At 41.2% G+C, this 25,392-nt stretch overlaps 1 protein-coding gene across 2 annotated transcripts in view; it reads right to left on the bottom strand.

Annotated features, from left to right (window-relative positions):
* LOC139564595 (cyclin-dependent kinase 14-like) overlaps positions 1-25,392 on the bottom strand; it is a 214,514-nt gene that overhangs the window by 109,267 nt on the left and 79,855 nt on the right. For both annotated transcript variants that reach the window (XM_071384231.1, XM_071384232.1), the window contains 3 exons: positions 22,925-23,019; positions 19,901-19,963; positions 1,009-1,132 (listed from right to left, as the gene is read on the bottom strand). In XM_071384231.1, the coding sequence (XP_071240332.1) occupies positions 1,009-1,132; positions 19,901-19,963; positions 22,925-23,019 (282 nt within the window). The remainder of the gene's footprint in view (positions 1-1,008; positions 1,133-19,900; positions 19,964-22,924; positions 23,020-25,392) is intronic.

Here is a 25,392-nt window from a genome sequence, read left to right as displayed (position 1 = left end):
CCGTGTCTATGTGTGTGTGAATCCACAGCAGTATTTCCATGGGATTTCCATTCTTTCTCATTTAGCATGTTGTCCATTATTTTCTAATTGCCTTCCAGTAATATGTCTACTCTATAATGAGGAGGGTTTTACATTATTGATGAAGGTGTCCCCCTGCCTGGGTTGCTAGAGGGATGGATGGAGGGGTGAATGGAGGGATAGAGAGATAGAGGGATCATTTCCTGTGAAGGCAGTCTTTGTCTGGTATGTGGTGCCAGTCTGAGCCGGTAGTTCTACCGACTCTGGAAACCAGTCAAAACGTGTGGGTAGTATTTACAGAACTGGGCACCATATTTACAGAGCTGGGCACCATGAAAGGAGACTAGCCATATGGTGCTACTGCTTCTGGAGAGGTCTAACACACACACACACACACACACACGAAAGACAGAGAGAGAGCGAGAGAGCGAGAAAAATGGAGAGAGAGAGAGAGAGAGAGGAAAGAAAGAAAAAGGACAAAGCGAGAGAAAGAGAAAGAGAGATAGAGAGAGAAGAGAGAGAGAAGAGAGAGAAGAGAGAGAAGAGAGAAAGAGAGATATAGAGAGAGAAGAGAGAAAAAGAGAGAGAGAGAGAGAGGAGATAAAGAGAAGAGAGAAAAAGAGATAGAGAGAGAGCGAGGAGAGAGAGAGCGAGGGGAGAGAGAGAGAGAGAGAGAGAGAGAGAGCGAGGAGAGCGAGAGAGAGAGAGAGAGAGAGAGAGAGAGAGAGAGGAGAGCGAGGAGAGCGAGAGAGAGAGAGAGAGCGAGGAGAGAGAGACAGAGAGAGAGAGAGAGAGAGAGAGAGAGAGAGAGAGAGAGCGAGGAGAGCGAGAGAGAGAGAGATAGAGAGAGAGAGAGAGAGAGAGAGAGAGAGAGAGAGAGAGAGAGAGAGAGAGAGAGAGAGAGAGAGAGAGAGAGAGAGAGAGAGAGAGAGAGAGAGGAGAGAGAGAGAGAGTAAAAGAGTGCTAGTCAGACAAAGCAAAGCCACCTACCGAAGTCGGCCAGTTTGAGTTCTCCAGTGTCAGAGATGAGCAGGTTCTGAGGCTTGAGGTCACGGTGCAGGATATACCTCTGGTGGATGTAGGACAGACCTCTCAGCAACTGGTACAGGAACAACTGATAGACAGAGAGGAGATCCACCGATAATCATTCATCATTAGATGTAATATCTATGAATGATTCGATCATTCAATTTATTAATCATAAGTTCATTAGATAAATGAGAAATTAAATTAGAGTAGACTAATCATTAGTCATTCAAACAATGTACAGTATATCATGTGTCTCCAATGGATTTCCAAGTCACCCACTATGTTGTCTCAATAGTAATATTTCCTTCTAATGTTTTTATTGTACATCCTGCTATTTGTCCATCTAGTATCTCCATCTCTCTTCTTCTCCATCTCTCTGGCTGATTGCATTGTTTGGACTCATACTCAACAGAGAAAGGCTTTCCTGCCCATAGACGAGTCATAACAGCTATCCATCAGTAGGAGGTGTTAATGTCTTCATTCAGCCTCAACACAACACCAGTATATTAACTTCCACAACTCATTTACACCACACCATTAACTCTATAACGCACGCACACGCACAAACCCACAACCTCAACCTTACTCGCACACACTCACTCCACTCCCTAACGTCAATACTAGCCAATCAACCCAGAACTCCCATCTCATCTTTTCCTCAGCTTGGACTATTGACCAGTGATCAAATAGATGCCCTCACAAAGACCATCTGATCTCACACATCAATAACAAATAGTGACTGGTTCATTTGAAGGCTTGAGAGGAGATCAATAAATAAACAATATAAATAAAAATAATAATAAAACGTCTGTTCTATTTATGAATATGTCATAATATGTCATAAATATATCACAACAAAGTGGTTTTCAGTTACATTCAAATGTTAACCATGGTAAATAGGTGAGAAAATAAGCATCAACACAAAATAAACTGTGAATAAATGTCCTCATATTTACTATTTTTTCTCTGACACAGCACCTGAAAACAACATCAATGTCTATGGCTCTTTCAGATCCTGTGGTTTTTGTTCACTTTGCATCAATCAACCAATAATGAATTCTGAATCTGTGCAATTGCTGATCCTCCATTTCAACATTCTAATCTTTCATTGCAATTTCTCTCTACCCAGCAGCACTAGCAGGGTCTCGGCCAATTAGGCAGAGCGAAAACCATGGAGTCCAATCAGGGATCAGCCCTGTCTGGCATCTGGAGTCACCGGGTCAACAGTTTAGCATTCCTCAACTCGGCAGGCGGGCGATACGCGAAACAACACACAACGCTGGAAATTAGCATGAGAAATGTGTGTTTACTCATGTATATCAAAACACACTCGTCAAAAGGCCCTGCCTCATTAAGTGGGCAAGGCAATCAAAAGGTTACTCATTTATTCACTCCCCTCTCTCTGCAAACGAAACATCAAAACGCTGCTTAAAAATAACTCTTATTGTCGACGACAGGAAAACTGAGAATACTGTCAAATTAGCATATTATATGGTAGAAAGTAAAGTACAAGAGCAAAGATATTTCAGGTGGACTTCAAATGATGTTTGATTGGAGTTTAGCTGAGGGCTGGGCTGAGTTGAGTGCTTTTGCATGCTTTTCAAATTCATAACGTATCTCTTTACATGCATGTAAAAGGTCGACATCCCACTAAAAAAAGGCCTGCTCTATGAAACTCTATTCCATGTGTAGCCCTGGACTGTAGTCACACTCACTAGCCCAACACGGTCACTATACTAGCAGGACATTTGGCCACGTGACAGACATGACATCTGCTAGATGACTGGTCTCCCCATCTGGCTTAAAATGCTAAAGGCATCACTAGAGTTATTAAGAGAGAGAGAGACGTCATGTTACGTCATGCCAATAAAGCGAATTTAATTGAAAAATTTAATTGAAAATTGAGAGAGAGAGAGAGAGAGAGAGAGAGAGAGAGAGAGAGAGAGAGAGAGAGAGAGAACAAGAGAAAGATAAGAAGAGGAAGTTAGACAGAGTGAGAAAGAGAGTGAAAAGAAGGGAAAGATACATAGAGAGAGAGAGAATGAGAAAAGGGAAAGAGACATACAGAGAGAGAATGAGAAAAGGGAAAGAGACATACAGAGAAAGATAAAGAGAGGTGGTGAGACAGAGACAGAGAGAACCAGACAGAGAGAGGGAGAACCAGAAAGAGAGAGGGAGAACCAGACAGAGACAGAGAGAACCAGACAGAGAGAGGGAGTGGTCTAGAAGGGCAGAGGAATGAAAAGAAAGTCAGGTAGAGAGAAAGAGAGAACAAGGTCAGCGATGAGAGTGGGATGAAACAGAGGAGGGAGGGGAGGTGAGGGGGTAGAGAGTTTAAGCTGCCTTGCTGGAAAGTCAATAGCAGCCAGCCGCCCGCTCCCCAGAATATCAATAGTGTCACCCCACCTCCACTCCCCTCTAGGGACTTCCACTGCACAACGGACGGATGATACATAATTATGAGATGGTGAGAGGGATTTTACACACTGAAACCATGAAGATAGAAAGAGACAACCTCTTCTTATGAGGGTATAGATATTCCCATCATGAAACAGCTTCACAATGCATTCACTCATTGGCAATGGACTGCAGTAATTAGTAGACAACGACCCTGGGAATGGGTAGTAACCGTGGGCCGGGGTGTTAGGAACATAATTAATCATTAGTTGTGCTGTGTACTAATTGCAGTGTGTGTGTGTGTGTGTGTGTGTGTGTGTGTGTGTGTGTGTGTGTGTGTGTGTGTGTGTGTGTGTGTGTGTGTGTGTGTGTGTGTGTGTGTGTGTGTGTGTGTGTGTGTGTGTGTGTGTGTGTGTGTGTGTGTGTGTGTGTGTGTGCGCGCGCGTGTGTAAGTGTTATCCCGTATGTGGGTTAAAAATGGCAGATTTTGTCATTGATAAGTGCATAAATTGGAATGCAGTGTCTGTACAGTAACATGCTATACATGACGTCAGAGCTCAGTGTCTGTACAGTAACATGCTATACATGACGTCAGAGCTCAGTGTCTGTACAGTAACATGCTATACATGACGTCAGAGCTCAGTGTCTGTACAGTAACATGCTATACATGACGTCAGAGCTCAGTGTCTGTACAGTAACATGCTATACATGACGTCAGAGCTCAGTGTCTGTACAGTAACATGCTATACATGACGTCAGAGCTCAGGGTCTGTACAGTAATATGCTATACATGACGTCAGAGCTCAGTGTCTGTACAGTAACATGCTATACATGACGTCAGAGCTCAGTGTCTGTACAGTAACATGCTATACATGACGTCAGAGCTCAGTGTCTGTACAGTAACATGCTATACATGACGTCAGAGCTCAGTGTCTGTACAGTAACATGCTATACATGACGTCAGAGCTCAGTGTCTATACAGTAACATGCTATACATGACGTCAGAGCTCAGTGTCTGTACAGTAACATGCTATACATGACGTCAGAGCTCAGTGTCTGTACAGTAACATGCTATACATGACGTCAGAGCTCAGTGTCTGTACAGTAACATGCTATACATGACGTCAGAGCTCAGTGTCTGTACAGTAACATGCTATACATGACGTCAGAGCTCAGTGTCTGTACAGTAATATGCTATAAATGACGTCAGAGCTCAGTGTCTGTACAGTAACATGCTATACATGACGTCAGAGCTCAGTGTCTGTACAGTAACATGCTATACATGACGTCAGAGCTCAGTGTCTGTACAGTAACATGCTATACATGACGTCAGAGCTCAGTGTCTGTACAGTAACATGCTATACATGACGTCAGAGCTCAGTGTCTGTACAGTAACACGCTATACATGACGTCAGAGCTCAGTGTCTGTACAGTAACATGCTATACATGACGTCAGAGCTCAGTGTCTGTACAGTAACATGCTATACATGACGTCAGAGCTCAGTGTCTGTACAGTAACATGCTATACATGACGTCAGAGCTCAGTGTCTGTACAGTAACATGCTATACATGACGTCAGAGCTCAGTGTCTGTACAGTAACATGCTATACATGACGTCAGAGCTCAGGGTCTCCGCTTCACAGCGCTGTATGGGCTTTGACTGACAGCCATTATAAACTTGAGCACTGCGTGACAAGAAGATGCCCCCATCCCTCCTGCTAATTGGGCTACTATTGCACATGTGTTGCTGTCTGAATGAGGGGAATGCTGTAAATCGAGAGGAGTCGATGTGTTCTGAAAGACGAGACGCTGAGGACTATAATAAATACCGCTTTGATGTCATACAAGCAAACCACACATCCGTGAGTCCAAATGTGCACTTCATCTTTCTGTATTTACAGTATCAACCTACAGTACCAGTCTAAAGTTTGACAACCAGGGTTTTTTCTTTATTTTTAAAGCTGTCATCAATTTTTTAAGAAGTCATCAACAATGTTTTGGGTACTATATGATTCCATGTGTGTTATTTCATAGTTTTGATGTCTTCACTATTATTCTACAATGTAGAAAATAGTAAAAATAAAGAAAAACCCTGGAATGAGTAGGTGTGTAAACTTCTGACTGGTACTGTATATGATCGCTATGTTTGAGCCACAGTTACAAGGATGACATGCGATATACCCTGGATTGTCCTGAACAGAATGAGCCTGTTTGTCGAGTTGTGATGATTCTATGCGCACCAAAATCACAATCTGTTTGTCTGAAGTGCCTTTTAAAGCCTAACACTGTAAGATTGTATTTTATAACTTAGTCACGTTGATAATATAATAAGCTTTAAAATGACACCCACCTGACCCAGATTGTGATTTATAACTTTCTGGATTGTGTAAACAACAACAGTAATTGTGTGATGGTGAGGATGCAAGGCTGTGTTCCAAACAAAAAACTACACGTGTGGTTGCTTCAGTTCCTCAATGTCAAAGGAGGAGAGCTCAAAAAAAGCACTTTATAATTGAAGGCTCTTTCCTTGAGTCATAAAACTGCATAGAAAATGACTTAGGAACTGTGCACAGTTTGGAGAGGTGTGTGGCCACCTGGATACTGTAACGAGTGCACTGAGAGTCGGGTAGCAAGTTCAGGGAGTGTTTTAATAAATAAAAGAAACAATGAACACAAAACACAAACAACACACCGACATGGAAACAGTCAATAACACCTGAGGAAAGAACCAAGGGGAGTGACAGATATAGGGAAGATAATCAGGGAGGTGATGGAGTCCAGGTGAGTGTCATGAGGTGCAGGTGCGCGAGATGATGGTGACAGGTGTGTGGGATAATCAGCAGTCTGATGGGGCAGCGGTGAGAGTCCATATAAGTCCATTTCCACAAGTGTAAGGGGTTAAGTTTACTTTCTTAATTTTACTGCCTGTGTGTGGCTGTGGCTGTGTGTGTGTCTGTGGCTGTGTGTGTGTGTGTGTGTGTGTGTGTGTGTGTGTGTGTGTGTGTGTGTGTGTGTGTGTGTGTGTGTGTGTGTGTGTGTGTGTGTGTGTGTGTGTGTGTGTGTGTGTGTGTGTGTGTGTGTGTGTGTGTGTGTGTATGCCAGTGGTGGAAAAAGTACCCAATTGTCATACTTGAGTAAAAGTAAAGATACTGTACCTTAACAGAAAATTACTCAAATTAAAGTGAAAGTAATCCAGTAAAATACTACTTGAGTAAAAGCCTAAAAGTATTTGGTTTTAAATATATTTAAGTATCAAAGTAAATGTAATTAATAAAATATACTTAAGTATCAAAAGTAAAAGTACAAGTATAAATAATTTTTTACAAGTATAAATATTTAGCCAACCAGGCGGCACAATTTTCTTGTTTTTTAAATTTACGCATAGCCAGGGGCACACCAACACACACATAATTTACAAACAAAGCATTTGTGTTTAGTGAGTCCGCCAGATCAGAGGCAGTAGAGATGACCAGGGATGTTCTCTTGATAAATGTGTAAATTGGACCATTTTCCTGTCCTGCTAAGCATTCGAAATGTAACGAGTAATTTTGGGTGTCAGGGAGAATGTATGGAGTAAAAAGTACATTGTTTTCTTTAGGGATGTAGTGGAGTAAAAGTAAAAGTTGTCAAAAATATAATTAGTAAAGGAAAGTACAGATACCCCCAAAAACGAGTTAAGTAGTACTTGAAAGTATTTTTTACTTAAGTAGTTTACACCACTGGTGTGGGCTACACACCTCGACTTGTAACTGTTATTGTAGCCTTTTCGTATATCTGTTGAATGTTGTCTGTTTTATACACCTCTTCTTTAACTTTTACACCATTGTTCAAATGGAAAAGTTAACGCTGTTTGATTGAATGAAAAGCTATTGGAAATAAAGTTTAGAGTATAAGTGTGGCCAGTAAAACAGTGGATTTCATCATCTGAGTCCAGATATTCTCTGTAATCTGCCAGACTCCAGGCTGACTCTATTGTCTGATATTCACATTCATTTACTACAGGATGAGATCATGCATCATACTAACAGCATATAATGGGTTATACACATTTCTTATTCATATGGAATATGTGCACACAAAAACACAGAACAAAGGGGAAACATTTGTGAATATATTTTCATGTTGCCAATTGCCAATTATTTTATTTTATTTTGTCTCTTTTGTAAGCATGTTTTATCATTGGTTAATTTCAATGCATACTGACCAGTATCTCTTCTTGCACATGATCATCTGATGATTTATCACTCCAGTGTTAATCTGCTAAATTGTAATTATTCGATTTATTGCCTACCTCATGCCTTTTGCACACATTGTATATAGATTCTCTTTTTTTTCTACCATGTTATTGACTTGTTTATTGTTTACTCCATGTGTAACTCTGTGTTGTCTGTTCACACTGCTATGCTTTATCTTGGCCAGGTCGCAGTTGCAAATGAGAACTTGTTCTCAACTAGCCTACCTGGTTAAATAAAGGTGAAAAAAAAAAAGAAAAAAAAAAAAAAGAAAATGGGGGCAAAGACCAAATCCCCAAAAGATGTGTCATTCCAATAGATGTATTTTGTGTTCACATTACTTATTCAAACCCTATCAATAGTGAATGAGAGTCCAATCACGCACAGTCATGCTGAACTCAACATCATAGACAAAGCCAACCTCTCAAAACACAAACCTCTAAATCTTCATTGCACCTGAGGGGATAATTAATGAAGTACATTAATTGAATGGAAACCTTGGGAGTCATTGATAGAACCTCTGAAAGCAGCACTTTACTATATACAGGGGGAGTCAGTTTAGCCCAGCAGTGAGTGAAGGAGAGGTAGGATAGTATGTTAAATGAGCTGAGAAGACACTGACGCTCCCCATCTGCCAGCTACTGTTCCCCTACCGCCCTGTTCCCCGTAGTAATTTATCCCAGAAAGCATCTGGGTAGTACTGTCTGTCTTAATGTGGCATGTCATTACTGCATTATCTGCACACATGATTAGGGCACAGAGAGAGTGAGAGGAGAGGAGGTGAAGGGAAAGAGTAGGCAGTAGGGAACTCAGGAGTAGTGCTTTGCTGAATTTGTTAAACCTTTTTGGATATGCGCCTTTGTGATGTTACCATTACATTATACTAACCTCATTTATCAATATTCCACCTGACATTTATACTACACTTGATATTGAGGACCGATATTGAGGATATTAATGCAATGAGGGTAGCTCCTCTTGTACTACATGCTGTTTAAAAAGGATTGTGAAGGTCAGGCTGGGTGGTATACCGTATTTACCAAACATAATTAGCTATACAGCCTGATAATACCAGTGAAGGTGTAGAACCAAATCAGCATGTTGTTTGTGCAACAGTATCTTCTAAATCGGATATTCCTAAATTGGGGTACGCACAATGCCGTCAGGGATACACCAAATAGAAATGTGATTCACATTCTAGACATTTTCAAACAGTACATTTGTATTTTCCAATGGGGCTATACATTTGGGTGAGGTTTATTTCTCGCCTGAGTAGGCTCATTTTAATGCCAAAAATAAAATTAACCCGTCTAGTGTTCTGCGAAATAACAACACAATGTCAAATACAGGTAGCCTAGTCAAATAATTAACATCCAATCACATTAACCGTTACTCTCTCGCAGGAAACCTTCACTCTTGCGCAGTTAGAAACGAAACATGACAATTTGAAAAATAAGCCACTGGAGTTTTTTGAGCGAGAATAAAGATGACTTTCGAATAGTAAGACATGCATAAAAGCAACAGATACCATTAATTAGAAGTGGCTAGAAGCGTCTAATATGGTGAGCTACCGAGTGGCTAGGACAGGCAAGCCCCATACTATTGTGGAGGACTTAATTCTTCCTGCTGCCGCGAATATATGGCCGGGACAATGACTTCATCAAACAACACTGTTTCACAACGCATCAGTGACATGGCAGGAGATGTTTTGAAACAATTACTGATTCGCATACAAGCCAGTGAATTCTATGCGTTACAGCTGGATGAGTCAACAGACGTGGCAGGCCTGGCACAGCTCCTGGTATATGTCCGTTATGTTTATGGGGGGTCATATAAGGAAGACATCCTCTTCTGCAAACCACTGGAAACCAGGACAACAGGAGAGGATATATTTAAAGTACTGGACAGCATTGTGACATCAAATGGACTTTGGTGGTCAAGATGTTGGTATCTGTACTGACTGTGCAAAAGCCATGACAGGGAGACATAGTGGAGTGGTAACGCGTGTGCAAGAAGTTGCTCCCGACGCCACTTGGGTACACTGCAGCATCCACCGAGAGGCTCTTGCTGCCAAGGGAATGCCTGACAGCTTGAAAGACGTTTTGGACACTACAGTGAAAATGGTTAACTTTGTTAAAGCAAGGCCCCTGAACTCTTGTGTATTTTCTGCATTATGCAATGATATGAGCAGTGCTTTTACAACATACAGAAGTGCGCTGGTTATCAAGGGGCAAAGTATTGACACGTTTTTTTTAATTGAGACGAGCTTAAAGTTTTCTTTACTGACCATAATTTTCACTTGTTTGACTGCTTGCATGATGACGAGTTTCTCATACGACTGGCCTATCTGGGTGATGTTTTTTCTCACCTGAATGATCTGAATCTAGGATTACAGGTTACTCTCCGCAACTATATTCAATGTGCGGGACAAATTTGAGGCTATGATTAAGAAGTTGGAGCTAATGACACAGGTCTTTCCATCATTGTATGATTTTTTGTGTGCAAATTAACTCAAGTTTACGGACAATGTCAAATGTGATATAGCGAAGCACCTCAGTGAGCCGGGTGTGCAATTACGCAGGTACTTTCCTAAAACGGACGACACAAACAACTGGATTCGTTATCCCTTTCATGCTCTGCCTCCAGTCCACGTACCTGATATCTGAACAAGAGAGCCTCATCAAAATTGCAACAAGCGGTTCTGTGAAAATTTTATTTAATCAGAAGCCACTGCCAGATTTCTGGATTGGGCTGTGCTCAGAGTATCCTGCCTTGGCAAATTGCGCTGTTAAGACACTGATGCCCTTTGCAACCACATACATATGTGAGAGTGGATTCTCAGCCCTCACTACCATGAAAACTAAATATAGGCACAGACTGTGTGTGGAAAATGATTTAAGACTGAGTCTCTCTCCAATACAACCCAACATTGCAGAGTTATGTACATCCTTTGAAGCACACACTTCTCATTAGCCTGTGGTGAGTTATTCACAATGCTTGATGAACAAATAAGGTTTTATATGTAAGATGGCTAAATAAAGAGCACAATAATTGATTATTATAAAATTATTATTTGTGCCCTTCCCACGAGCCGGGTTGTGACAAAAACTTACATTCATTCTTATGTTTAATAAATGTATTGTATAGTGTGTGTGGCAGGCTTGCAGTGATGGCAAAAAACAACATTTGAGAGTGCGATGAGGGTTACGCAGCTGGAGGTAGAATATTTGAAGGGGTACGGGACTATGAAAAGTTTGGGAACCACTGTTCTAAATCAAAGAGGAATAGTAGAAGCATGAATATGTTAACTACATGAAGTAGCTTAGAGAAAACATTAAATGTAGCCAAAGATTATAGGGTTCCCTAGGAAACACTTATCAACACTTTGGTTCCTACCATGTCACAATAACTTCTCCCTGGCATTTTTATTCGTTGTCATGTCAAACAACACTATTCAAAGTTCCCAGTAATATATTCAAACTTTTGAATTAGAATAATCATTCTATTTCCATGATTCCATCAGTTCACCCATGTGTTTTGCTCTAAATCGCAACTCAAATCGCAAATTGCAACATTTGGTTAAAAATAAGGCAGAGGTTGTTTTCCCATATCATGCAACCCTACGTTGTGCAGGAAATGCAGAAATGTATGAAAATGCTGAAAATGATTATCAGTTGAAGTTGAATTGAACAGTGTTAAACAATCACAATGGAGAAAGACTCATTAAATTCACTTAGAATGAATGTGTTGCTACTCTAGGGCCACACTACTCATACAGCAAGTTTAGAGATTTTATTATTCAAAAACATCAAATACCATAAAATGGTAAATTTTTGTATTCCGTGATATGATATTTTGGCCATATTGCCCAGCCCTACTGTCAAGGGTATCAGTTTCACATCAATCTATTTGGATCTCATTAAGAGAACCCCATTCAGCTGACTGGATATAATCACATCAAAATATTTGGCTCTCATTAAGAGAACCCCATTCAGCTGACTGGATATAATCACATCAATCTATTTGGCTCTCATTAAGAGAACCCCATTCAGCTGACTGGATATAATCACATCAATCTATTTGGCTCTCATTAAGAGAACCCCATTCAGCTGACTGGATATAATCACATCAATCTATTTGGCTCTCATTAAGAGAACCCCATTCAGCTGACTGGATATAATCACATCAATCTATTTGGCTCTCATTAAGAGAACCCCATTCAGCTGACTGGATATAATCACATCAATCTATTTGGCTCTCATTAAGAGAACCCCATTCAGCTGACTGGATATAATCACATCAATCTATTTGGCTCTCATTAAGAGAACCCCATTCAGCTGACTGGATATAATCACATCAATCTATTTGGCTCTCATTAAGAGAACCCCATTCAGCTGACTGGATATAATCACATCAATCTATTTGGCTCTCATTAAGAGAACCCCATTCAGCTGACTGGATATAATCACATCAATCTATTTGGCTCTCATTAAGAGAACCCCATTCAGCTGACTGGATATAATCACATCAATCTATTTGGATCTCATTAAGAGAACCCCATTCAGCTGACTGGATATAATCACATCAATCTATTTGGCTCTCATTAAGAGAACCCCATTCAGCTGACTGGATATAATCACATCAATCTATTTGGCTCTCATTAAGAGAACCCCATTCAGCTGACTGGATATAATCACATCAATCTATTTGGCTCTCATTAAGAGAACCTCATTCAGCTGACTGGATATAATCACATCAATCTATTTGGCTCTCATTATGAGAACCCCATTCAGCTGACTGGATATAATCACATCAATCTATTTGGCTCTCATTAAGAGAACCCCATTCAGCTGACTGGATATAATCACATCAATCTATTTGGCTCTCATTATGAGAACCCCATTCATCTGACTGGATATAATCACATCAATCTATTTGGCTCTCATTAAGAGAACCCCATTCAGCTGACTGGATATAATCACGTCAATCTATTTGGATCTCATTAAGAGAACCCCATTCAGCTGACTGGATATAATCACATCAATCTGTTTGGCTCTCATTAAGAGAACCCCATTCAGCTGACTGGATATAATCACATCAATCTATTTGGATCTCATTAAGAGAACCCCATTCAGCTGACTGGATATAATCACATCAATCTATTTGGCTCTCATTAAGAGAACCCCATTCAGCTGACTGGATATAATCACATCAATCTATTTGGATCTCATTAAGAGAACCCCATTCAGCTGACTGGATATAATCACATTAATCTATTTGGCTCTCATTATGAGAACCCCATTCAGCTGACTGGATATAATCACATCAATCTATTTGGCTCTCATTAAGAGAACCCCATTCAGCTGACTGGATATAATCACATCAATCTATTTGGATCTCATTATGAGAACCCCATTCAGCTGACTGGATATAATCACATCAATCTGTTTGGCTCTCATTAAGAGAACCCCATTCAGCTGACTGGATATAATCACATCAATCTATTTGGCTCTCATTAAGAGAACCCCATTCAGCTGACTGGATATAATCACATCAATCTATTTGGATCTCATTAAGAGAACCCCATTCAGCTGACTGGATATAATCACATCAATCTATTTGGCTCTCATTAAGAGAACCCCATTCAGCTGACTGGATATAATCACATCAATCTATTTGGATCTCATTAAGAGAACCCCATTCAGCTGACTGGATATAATCACATCAATCTATTTGGCTCTCATTAAGAGAACCCCATTCAGCTGACTGGATATAATCACATCAATCTATTTGGATCTCATTAAGAGAACCCCATTCAGCTGACTGGATATAATCACATCAATCTATTTGGCTCTCATTAACAGAACCCCATTCAGCTGACTGGATATAATCACATCAATCTATTTGGATCTCATTAAGAGAACCCCATTCAGCTGACTGGATATAATCACATCAATCTATTTGGCTCTCATTAAGAGAACCCCATTCAGCTGACTGGATATAATCACATCAATCTATTTGGATCTCATTAAGAGAACCCCATTCAGCTGACTGGATATAATCACATCAATCTATTTGAATCTCATTAAGAGAACCCCATTCAGCTGACTGGATATAATCACATCAATCTATTTGGCTCTCATTAAGAGAACCCCATTCAGCTGACTGGATATAATCACATCAATCTATTTGGCTCTCATTAAGAGAACCCCATTCAGCTGACTGGATATAATCACATCAATCTATTTGGATCTCATTAAGAGAACCCCATTCAGCTGACTGGATATAATCACATCAATCTATTTGGCTCTCATTAAGAGAACCCCATTCAGCTGACTGGATATAATCACATCAATCTATTTGGCTCTCATTAAGAGAACCCCATTCAGCTGACTGGATATAATCACATCAATCTATTTGGCTCTCATTAAGAGAACCCCATTCAGCTGACTGGATATAATCACATCAATCTATTTGGCTCTCATTAAGAGAACCCCATTCAGCTGACTGGATATAATCACATCAATCTATTTGGATCTCATTAAGAGAACCCCATTCAGCTGACTGGATATAATCACATCAATCTATTTGGCTCTCATTAAGAGAACCCCATTCAGCTGACTGGATATAATCACATCAATCTATTTGGCTCTCATTAAGAGAACCCCATTCAGCTGACTGGATATAATCACATCAATCTATTTGGATCTCATTAAGAAAACCCCATTCAGCTGACTGGATATAATCACATCAATCTATTTGGCTCTCATTAAGAGAACCCCATTCAGCTGACTGGATATAATCACATCAATCTATTTGGCTCTCATTATGAGAACCCCATTCATCTGACTGGATATAATCACATCAATCTATTTGGCTCTCATTAAGAGAACCCCATTCAGCTGACTGGATATAATCACATCAATCTATTTGGATCTCATTAAGAGAACCCCATTCAGCTGACTGGATATAATCACATCAATCTATTTGGCTCTCATTAAGAGAACCCCATTCAGCTGACTGGATATAATCACATCAATCTATTTGGCTCTCATTAAGAGAACCCCATTCATCTGACTGGATATAATCACATCAATCTATTTGGCTCTCATTAAGAGAACCCCATTCAGCTGACTGGATATAATCACATCAATCTGTTTGGCTCTCATTAAGAGAACCCCATTCAGCTGACTGGATATAATCACATCAATCTATTTGGATCTCATTAAGAGAACCCCATTCAGCTGACTGGATATAATCACATCAATCTATTTGGCTCTCATTAAGAGAACCCCATTCAGCTGACTGGATATAATCACATCAATCTATTTGGATCTCATTATGAGAACCCCATTCAGCTGACTGGATATAATCACATCAATCTATTTGGCTCTCATTAAGAGAACCCCATTCATCTGACTGGATATAATCACATCAATCTATTTGGCTCTCATTAAGAGAACCCCATTCAGCTGACTGGATATAATCACATCAATCTATTTGGCTCTCATTAAGAGAACCCCATTCAGCTGACTGGATATAATCACATCAATCTATTTGGCTCTCATTAAGAGAACCCCATTCATCTGACTGGATATAATCACATCAATCTATTTGGCTCTCATTAAGAGAACCCCATTCATCTGACTGGATATAATCACATCAATCTATTTGGCTCTCATTAAGAGAACCCCATTCAGCTGACTGGATATAATCACATCAATCTATGTGGCTCTCATTAAGAGAACCCCATTCAGCTGACTGGATATAATCACATCAATCTATGTGGCTCTCATTAAGAGAACCCCATTCAGCTGACTGGATATAATCACATCAAGAGCGTCACTGACTGGGAGGTTGTTGCAGCTTTGGGTGATGTCATACAGAACAGACAGTTCTATTAAATAATAGGTAGAATACTAAAGGAGAACACTATAATCAATTAGGTGTATGGGTAAAGGTACATGTTCTGTACTATGCTCTCAGAAGGAGTTCTGTAACAAGACACACTCCAAACAACACAAACACGCACCCTTCTCTCTGCTGGCCAGGCTGACTGATAATTGCATTAGCTAGTGAAGGTCTAAGTGTTTTCTGCTAGGTTAATGCTAATGTTATCCAGCCATATCAGACAGCAGACACTCTAATAGCTTTAATGTCTCTGATAATTCAACAGGGGGACAAACACACACGCACTTCATAGAAGATATGTATCTTCAGTCAGAAGCTGTTTCTTCTGAAATAACCTCAACCAGGGAACAAAAACAATTTGAAACCCCATCTGTCATCTGATTGACACACACACACACACACACAGACAGTCTTGTACAGCTAACCTTGTGGGGACTCACAATTCAGTACCAAAATCCTATTTTCCCTAACCCCTAACCCTAACCTTAACCCATACTCTTACCCTAACCTTAAACGTAACCCTAGCTCCTAACCCTATCCCTTAATGTAATTCTAACCCTAACACTAATTCTAACCTTAAACCCCCTAAAAATAGCATTTGACCTTGTGGGGACTAACAAAAGAAGAATAGTTAAATATGTCCACGTCTCTCCCCCCCCACACACACACACACACACAGGAGGACAAGCCACTTTCTCTGTTAATCAGAAACACTGTAATGAAGGGAATGAATCTACAGCAAATTGTCTGTCTACTCTGCTCCTCACTGGTTACAAATATAGCTATTATACCCTCCATTTTACAGTTAACATACTGGAGTGTCTCCGGCTCCTGACACACAAGAGCACTGAAGAGTGGCACATTGGCAAACAGTTCAATATGCCATGCTGCCTCCATCTTGATTTTGAGTGCTGATTTTAACGATTGGTCTGGGTCTGTGTCTCTGGTTGTGCCTCAAATGGCACGCTTAGGGACCCTGGTCAAGAGTAGTGCACTACATAGTCCTGTAACGGCGTTCCTCCTCCTCTTCATCCGAAGAGGAGGAGCAGGGATTGAACCAAACTGCAGCGTTGTATTTAGACATAATGAATTTATTTAAGTGTAGACGAAAAACACGAACTTCACTTGAATACTTACAAAACAACAAAACGAATGTAGACAAACCTGAACCTACGAACTTACATATAACACGAAGAACGCACGAACAGGAAAAATGACTACATAAAAGAATGAACGAACGAAACAGTCCCGTATGGTGCAAACAAACACAGACACGGAAGACAACCACCCACAACAAACAATGTGACAACACCTACCTTAATATGATTCTCAATCAGAGGAGATGAAAACCACCTGCCTCTAATTGAGAACCATATCAGGTACCCATTAACCAACATAGAAACAGAAAACATAGACTGCCCACCCAAACTCACGTCCTGACCAACTAACACATACAAAAACTAACAGAAAACAGGTCAGGAACGTGACAAGTGCATAGGGGGCCATTTGGGACGTAGCCTCTGCCTCCACATAGTCAGTTTTTTTTCCTTTCAGCTGCCAGGTCATTGGAGCTCCTCCTATACTCTGCCTGTCCTCCCACTAGGGAAAGACTGGTTCTGGTTCTGGTTCCTCTCTCTCTTCCTCTCCATCTGTCCTCCCACCATGGAGAGCATTATGGCTAACGCAAGCTGCTGGCCCTTTGGGTAACAGACATATGTCTGTCTCTGTCTCTGTCTTTGTCTATTTCGTTATGTCTGTCTCTAACTCTACCTTCTAGTCCAGTTTGGACAGAGGAAACATTTATCACAATTTCAGTGTCAGAGGACATTGATCTACAAAAAAATGCCTCTCTTAAGACTTCAAAGATCAAATTATTTCACAAAGGCTACATGGTGACACAGTGAGGACACATGTCCTGGCCTGTCGTACACCTGGGACTATACTGCATCCCAAATTACAACCTATTCTCTATATATTGCACTTTTTTTTGACTAGGGACCATAGGGCTCTGATCAAAAGTAGTGCACTATATGGGGAATAGGGTGCCATTTGGGACACAACATATGTGTACAGATTAAGAGGTGGAAGCAGGTTTTTTCCCCTGACACCCCTCTCTGGGAATAATCCTCTATTATTAATACATGCATTTCAATGAGGCAGGCGGTCGGTCATCAACAGGATAAATACATTACTTATGGAAATCCTTAGTGACAATATTAGGTATGAAGTGTTACATAACCCACGATGTCCACACAACACCCCCCTTTCTCATAGGACTCCTCCACACAACACCCCCCTTTCTCATAGGACTCCTCTACACAACACCCCCCTTTCTCATAGGACTCCTCTACACAACACCCCCCTTTCTCATAGGACTCCTCTACACAACACCCCCCTTTCTCATAGGACTCCTCTACACAACACCCCCCTTTCTCATAGGACTCCTCTACACAACCCCCCCCCCCCCCCCCCCTTTCTCATAGGACTCCTCTACACAACACCCCCCTTTCTCATAGGACTCCTCCACACAACACCCCCCTTTCTCATAGGACTCCTCTACACAACACCCCCCTTTCTTATAGGACTCCTCCACACAACACCCCCCTTTCTCATAGGACTCCTCCACACAACACCCCCCTTTCTCATAGGACTCCTCTACACAACACCCCCCTTTCTCATAGGACTCCTCTACACAACACCCCCCTTTCTCATAGGACTCCTCTACACAACACCCCCCTTTCTCATAGGACTCCTCTACACAACACCCCCCTTTCTCATAGGACTCCTCTACACAACACCCCCCTTTCTCATAGGACTCCTCTACACAACACCCCCCTTTCTCATAGGACTCCTCTACACAACACCCCCCTTTCTCATAGGACTCCTCCACACAACACCCCCCTTTCTCATAGGACTCCTCCACACAACACCCCCCTTTCTCATAGGACTCCTCTACACAACACCCCCCTTTCTCATAGGACTCCTCCACACAACACCCTCCTTTCTCATAGGACTCCTCCACACAACACCCCCCTTTCTCATAGGACTCCTCTACACAACACCCCCCTTTCTCATAGGACTCCTCCACACAACACCCCCCTTTCACACCATCCCTCCCATCCTCCATGGCCCCATTCACTCCATCACTCTCCCTACCTTCTCCTCATCCTCAACACACCTCTACACAGAGCCACAGGAAAACATTGCTACTCTTAACAGTGTGTGTTACTCCTCAACGGTGTAGATCATTGAAGAAATTTAAGCAAGCCTACCGGACACTGCTCCTGTCTAACCGTGTGTGTGGGCATCACTCCTCAGCAGTGTCACTGTAAAACCTGTAGGATTCTATGACCCGTGTGTGTGGGCATCACTCCTCAGCAGTGTCACTGTAAAAACTTTAGGATTCTATGACCCGTGTGTTGGCATCACTCCTCAGCAGTGTCACTGTAAAAACTGTAGGATTCTATGACCGTGTGTGTGGGCATCACTCCTCAGCAGTGTCACTGTAAAACCTGTAGGATTCTATGACCCGTGTGTGTGGGCATCACTCCTCAGCAGTGTCACTGTAAAAACTGTAGGATTCTATGACCCGTGTGTGTGGGCATCACTCCTCAGCAGTGTCACTGTAAAACCTGTAGGATTCTATGACCGTGTGTGTGGGCATCACTCCTCAGCAGTGTCACTGTAAAACCTGTAGGATTCTATGACCCGTGTGTGTGGGCATCACTCCTCAGCAGTGTCACTGTAAAAACTGTAGGATTCTATGACCCGTGTGTGTGGGCATCACTCCTCAGCAGTGTCACTGTAAAACCTGTAGGATTCTATGACCGTGTGTGTGGGCATCACTCCTCAGCAGTGTCACTGTAAAACCTGTAGGATTCTATGACCCGTGTGTGTGGGCATCACTCCTCAGCAGTGTCACTGTAAAAACTGTAGGATTCTATGACCCGTGTGTGTGGGCATCACTCCTCAGCAGTGTCACTGTAAAAACTGTAGGATTCTATGACCGTGTGTGTGGGCATCACTCCTCAGCAGTGTCACTGTAAAAACTGTAGGATTCTATGACCGTGTGTGTGGGCATCACTCCTCAGCAGTGTCACTGTAAAAACTGTAGGATTCTATGACCGTGTGTGTGGGCATCACTCCTCAGCAGTGTCACTGTAAAAACTGTAGGATTCTATGACCGTGTGTGTGGGCATCACTCCTCAGCAGTGTCACTGTAAAAACTGTAGGATTCTATGACATATTAGTGATGCTCAGGACAGTGTGGTTTACTGTAGTAATATAGTCATTATAATGAGCAGCAGTCTTACCTTCACATTGTCTGGATGCAGTCCTCCTGGGTGCCTGTCCATGTACTGGCACAGGTCTGTGTGCTGTCAGGGAGAAAGAGAGGACAGTTCCATTAAAATATGTCTAAATAAAGACACATAAAAATCCTAAAAACAGATCACAATACAATGCTTTGCAATTAACCAAAAATAAGTCAATATGAAAAATGAAGTTAAAATACGTTTGTATAAATGCTGTTCCGTATTTGATGGTATTCATTTGAAGTGTAAAAGCAGCAGAGAGAGGTTCTTGGCAGTGAGGATATTGGCTTTTTGTTTATTGTGTTGCTCGTCTTGAATGTACCTTGGTTGGAATGTGAGCTTGGTTTGAGGATGGAAAAATCAGCTAATGGAAAAAAGTTATTGGCTTTCATAGCTTTCCCCTTGCTATTCAAAGCAACTCTGACCTACTGTCATCCGTCCATGATAAAATATCAGTAAGGCGCCAGGCTGGAGACACAAACTCAATTGAATTGCAGCGTCACTCGCAACATCTATTTTTTTCCCAGTCTGTCTCCCCTGTCTGCGGATGAATGATATCCGGTCTATATCAACAGAATGATCCACAGAGGGAACCTTTGGTACAAAGCCCTTAATGTGATTGTGTGGAGGGATGAGATAGGGAGTGACACTGTCTGTATGTCTTTAGGTGCTGTATGTAAGCAGAGTCGTCTGTCTGTCCGATCGCGAGAGAAAAGACGAATTACCCTGATCTGCACTTCACTGATTTATTCTGCCAGCAAACCCGGGGCGCGCACACACACACACACACACACACACACACACACACACACACACACACACACACACACACACACACACACACACACACACACACACACACACACACACACACACACACACACACACACACACACACACACACACACACACACACACACACACACACACACACACACACACACACACACACACACACACACACACACACACACACACACACACACACCACAGCTCGTGGGGCTGGGTGATATTTGCTTACCCCTGCTGCTCCTTGCACCGTCAGATATAAATGTGTTCCCTTTCATGAATAATTCAACCAGACGCTCAAACAAGCTTCAGCCATGCCTGTCCACCTTACTCAAAACCTGCTCTCCCTCCCTCTCTCTTTCCTCTCTCTCTTTCCCTCTCTCCATTTCTTTCTCACCCCCACTTTCTCTCCATTTCTTCTCTCTCCCTCTCTCTCTCTCTCTCTCTCGGTCCCGCTCGCTCCCTGTCAATTGTCATTACCTGCTAGATGAGAAAAATGAATTGATTTGGCTTGGTGTGGAGCATTCTGTATTTGAAAGAGTCTGAAATTACAGGTCTGAACACAGCAGAATAGAACAGCATGAAACTGGCTGCGCTGCAAATAAAAAACTGTCTCCACACCAACGACAACACACAGATCCACAGTGTTGCATTATCCATTTCTGTCAAATATACGCTATCCACTCTGTCTATTCAACATTCTCAGTAAGAGAAGGGTGTTCTGTCATAATAAAGGCTATGGAGACAGATCCTTGTCAACCGTGTCCACTTACAGACAGCATCTACTTGATGAATATATATACTTGGAATTGGTTAGCTCTTATATTTGCACATGGAGCAGAGAAACAGCACTGAAAGACCTCCACAACCCCTCTATCCAGCCTGACCTCTGTTCTCCAGGTAATCAAAATGTACACTTTAAGGCCAGAGAGCATCCTCATTAGAATCCCTACAACCAGCTACACACTGCCCAGGGCCTGGTTCTGTCATCTCTCAGAGGATCTGGTCAGAATGTATTACCAGGAGCAGATGTTCCCACTGACCCTGCTGAACCATGCTGTTTCTGACCAACAGGAGGCCACACACTAGACTAGCGTACATACAGTACGGTATCAGAGCTGGGTCTTGATCTGATGCACCAGGCTACATAGTACACAGCACGGATGAAAACAAACATGGAGCGGGACTATTTAGAAGGTTATTCTGAGAGACGGCTGGGTCTTGTTTTGCATGTCAACATCAAAGAGGTTGAGCTATTTAGATACAGTTTATGGTCTATTGGAGTAATGCTGAGCAGAGACTTTACTACTCCTTGAGGTTGGAGGAGATTGGTATTCTGGCTGGTTTGAACTTATCAGTGGATGTTATCCATATGCATATATGTCAGCAGTAACAACAGGCCACACTACTCCACAGCAGAGAGAGGGAACTCCTGCTGCTATTGCTGTCCACAGCATGTGCATGTGTGTGTGTGTGTGTATCTGCGTGTACATGTGCATGTGTCTGTGTGTGTGTGTGTGTGTGTGTGTGTGTGTGTGTGTGTGTGTGTGTGTGTGTGTGTGTGTGTGTGTGTGTGTGTGTGTGTGTGTGTGTGTGTGTGTGTATGCACGTGTGTGGGTGTGTGTGCATGCATGTGTGTGTACATGTGCTATGTGTGCTATGTGTGCTATGGAAACCTACAGAAACAGCAACCCTCAATTAAAATGTTCCCCCATGAAGCTAGGGCTGGGTTCAAAGCTGGGCATGAGGCTGCCATGCCACTCGTGGTTAGGCCACCATTCTATGGCACCCAGATCACTGTTTCTGTTCAAAGCCTGGAGGAAAATATCCCAGGCTTGGGTTCTGTTTTTAACAGGCAAGACTAAACATTACTAAACGTTCAACCATCTTATAAACAAAGAATATGTGTGTAAAACTAGCCAGAGCTCATTAAATAGATTAAATAAAATAAGTCAATTGCAATAACTGAAGAGTGAGAGGTCAAATGAATCAAACCATAAAACAAGTTAGTTATTCTATTTCTACAATGAAACTGTGGCTTTTTGAAATTCATCTTAAAATACATTTTACACAAATCAAATATCTTGATCCTCTACTGCTGACTCACATATCCAGTTGGCGCTGTAACACTCAGCACATACTCAAATACCTGTACTGAGCTAGCCCTGTAACCTGATGTACTACAGTACCCATGATGCTCTGTGCAACATATCCAGATGGCTCTCTGACACTCACCACATACTCAAAGACCAGCGTCAGGGTTTCCTTGGTGTGGATGATATCATGGAGCAGCACGATGTTGGAGTGCTTCAGACCTTTCAGAAGAGACGCTAGGAAAACACAGGATACAGAATTATTATCATGATGAAGCAGTTACATGCAAAACTACCATCAGTATTACCATTTATTTACAATATGATAAAGTAAATAATAGAATAGAATATAGCCCAGTATAAAATAATAGAATACAGCCTAATAGAATAGAATATAGCCTAATAGAATAGAATATAGCCTAATATAATAGAATAGAATACAGCCTAATAGAATAGAATATAATATAGCCTAATAGAATAGAATATAGCCTAATATAATATAATAGAATACAGCCTAATATAATAGAATATAATATAGCCTAATAGAATAGAATATAGCCTAATATAATATAATAGAATATAGCCCAGTATAAAATAATAGAATACAGCCTAATATAATAGAATAGAATACAGCCTAATAGAATAGAATATAATATAGCCTAATAGAATAGAATATAGCCTAATATAATATAATAGAATATAGCCCAATATAAAATAATAGAATACAGCCTAATATAATAGAATAGAAAACAGCCTAATAGAATAGAATATAATATAGCCTAATAGAATAGAATATAGCCTAATATAATATAATAGAATATAGCCCAGTATAAAATAATAGAATACAGCCTAATATAATAGAATAGAATACAGCCTAATAGAATAGAATAGAATATAGCCTAATAGAATAGAATATAGCCTAATATAATAGAATAGAATATAGCCTAATAGAATATAATAGAATATAGCCCAATATAAAGAATAGAATACAGCCTAATAGAATAGAATATAGCCTAATAGAAAAGAATATAGCCTAATATAATAGAATAGAATATAGCCTAATATAATAGCATATAGCCTAATATAATATATGCTATTATAATAGAATAGAATATAGCCTAATATAATAGAATATAGCATAATAGAATAGAATAGAATACAGCCTAATAGAATAGAATGTAGCCTAATATAATATAATATAGCCTAATATAATATAATATAATAGAATATAGCCTAATATAATATAATAGAATATAGCCTAATATAATAGAATATAGCCTAATATAATAGAATATAGCCTAATATAATAGAATAGAATATAGCCTAATATAATAGAATATAGCCTAATATAATAGAATATAGCCTAATATAATATAATAGAATACAGCCTAATATAATAGAATATAGCCTAATATAATAGAATATAGCCCAACATAATAGAATAGAAAAGTTTGCCACCAACTTTTTGAGAGTAGAAACTTTGAGAGTAGAAACTTTGAGAGAGAGAGAGAGAGAGAGAGAGAGAGAGAGAGAGAGAGAGAGAGAGAGAGAGAGAGAGAGAGAGAGAGAGAGAGAGAGAGAGAGACAGAGAGAGAGCCAAAGCCTTGGGGAGGGACCATCACTCCCATTATTTGGGATGCAAAGCTCTGTGTCTATTGTGTCAGCTTGCGGGCCGGGCGTGAACAGAGCAATTAGTGGTAATAGCCAGCGTCGCTCTAAACCCTCGCTGGAGGAGCCGTGTTTCAACTGGCGGCTACGGAGGCAGGGAACACTTCACACAACGCCTTTTCATGTGTTTGAAAGATGTGATCTGAGGCACTACGGCTCCACCTCTCCCTCCACCCATTACTGAGGAGACACAATCACCACGGCTGGGCCAAACAAACAGTTGTCAGAAATCTTATCTCGTTAAGAGCTAAACAACACAGGGAACGGTTTCATTTGGAACAGAGAGCGGGAGCGGCATATTAAGTGTGTTTTTATTATGAGAAGCCTAAATGGGATTTTCAGACTGTTGCGAATGTGATTAATTTAGCAAACAGCAATTCTGTTTCAAGGGCACAGCTAGAGAGAAAACCAACGGCATCCTGATTTGCAGAGCACACAGCACAGAGCCATTGTGCATTAACACCTAAAGCACTGAAACCCCTAAAGATCAAAGGCAATGCTCCTCTCACACATATCTGTCCTAGTGGTATAGACACGAGCTACCTCAAATGCTGCTGCACCAATTTAGATAAAGATTTATATGGTCTATACATCACTCCCTCCTGACACACAGAGACTGACTGTGTTGGTCATTTTATTGTGTGTGCCCATGCACACACACACGCACGCCTTGATACATGCACGGATGCGCCCATGCATGTACTCACGCACACAAACACACACCTGGGTCCTCTCTCAGGGGTGCAGGTATTGCTTTCAACACCGCCCTGTAATTCTGTCCACGTTTCCACTCTGGGAGCATCTCGGCCCAGTAATCGCTGAATTAGTTAAATTTCAAAGTGCTTTTCTGATCTGCTCACCGGGGGAGAGAGGGATGGGGGAGGAAGGGAGGGAGGGAGGCCGGGGTGGGGATGAGGAGGAGTGAAGAGGTGCTGGTGCATG

The sequence above is a fragment of the Salvelinus alpinus genome, chromosome 35, assembly GCF_045679555.1.
Source record: "Salvelinus alpinus chromosome 35, SLU_Salpinus.1, whole genome shotgun sequence".
Taxonomy (NCBI): Eukaryota; Metazoa; Chordata; class Actinopteri; order Salmoniformes; family Salmonidae; genus Salvelinus; species Salvelinus alpinus.
This window is presented reverse-complemented; position numbering and strand designations above follow the sequence as displayed.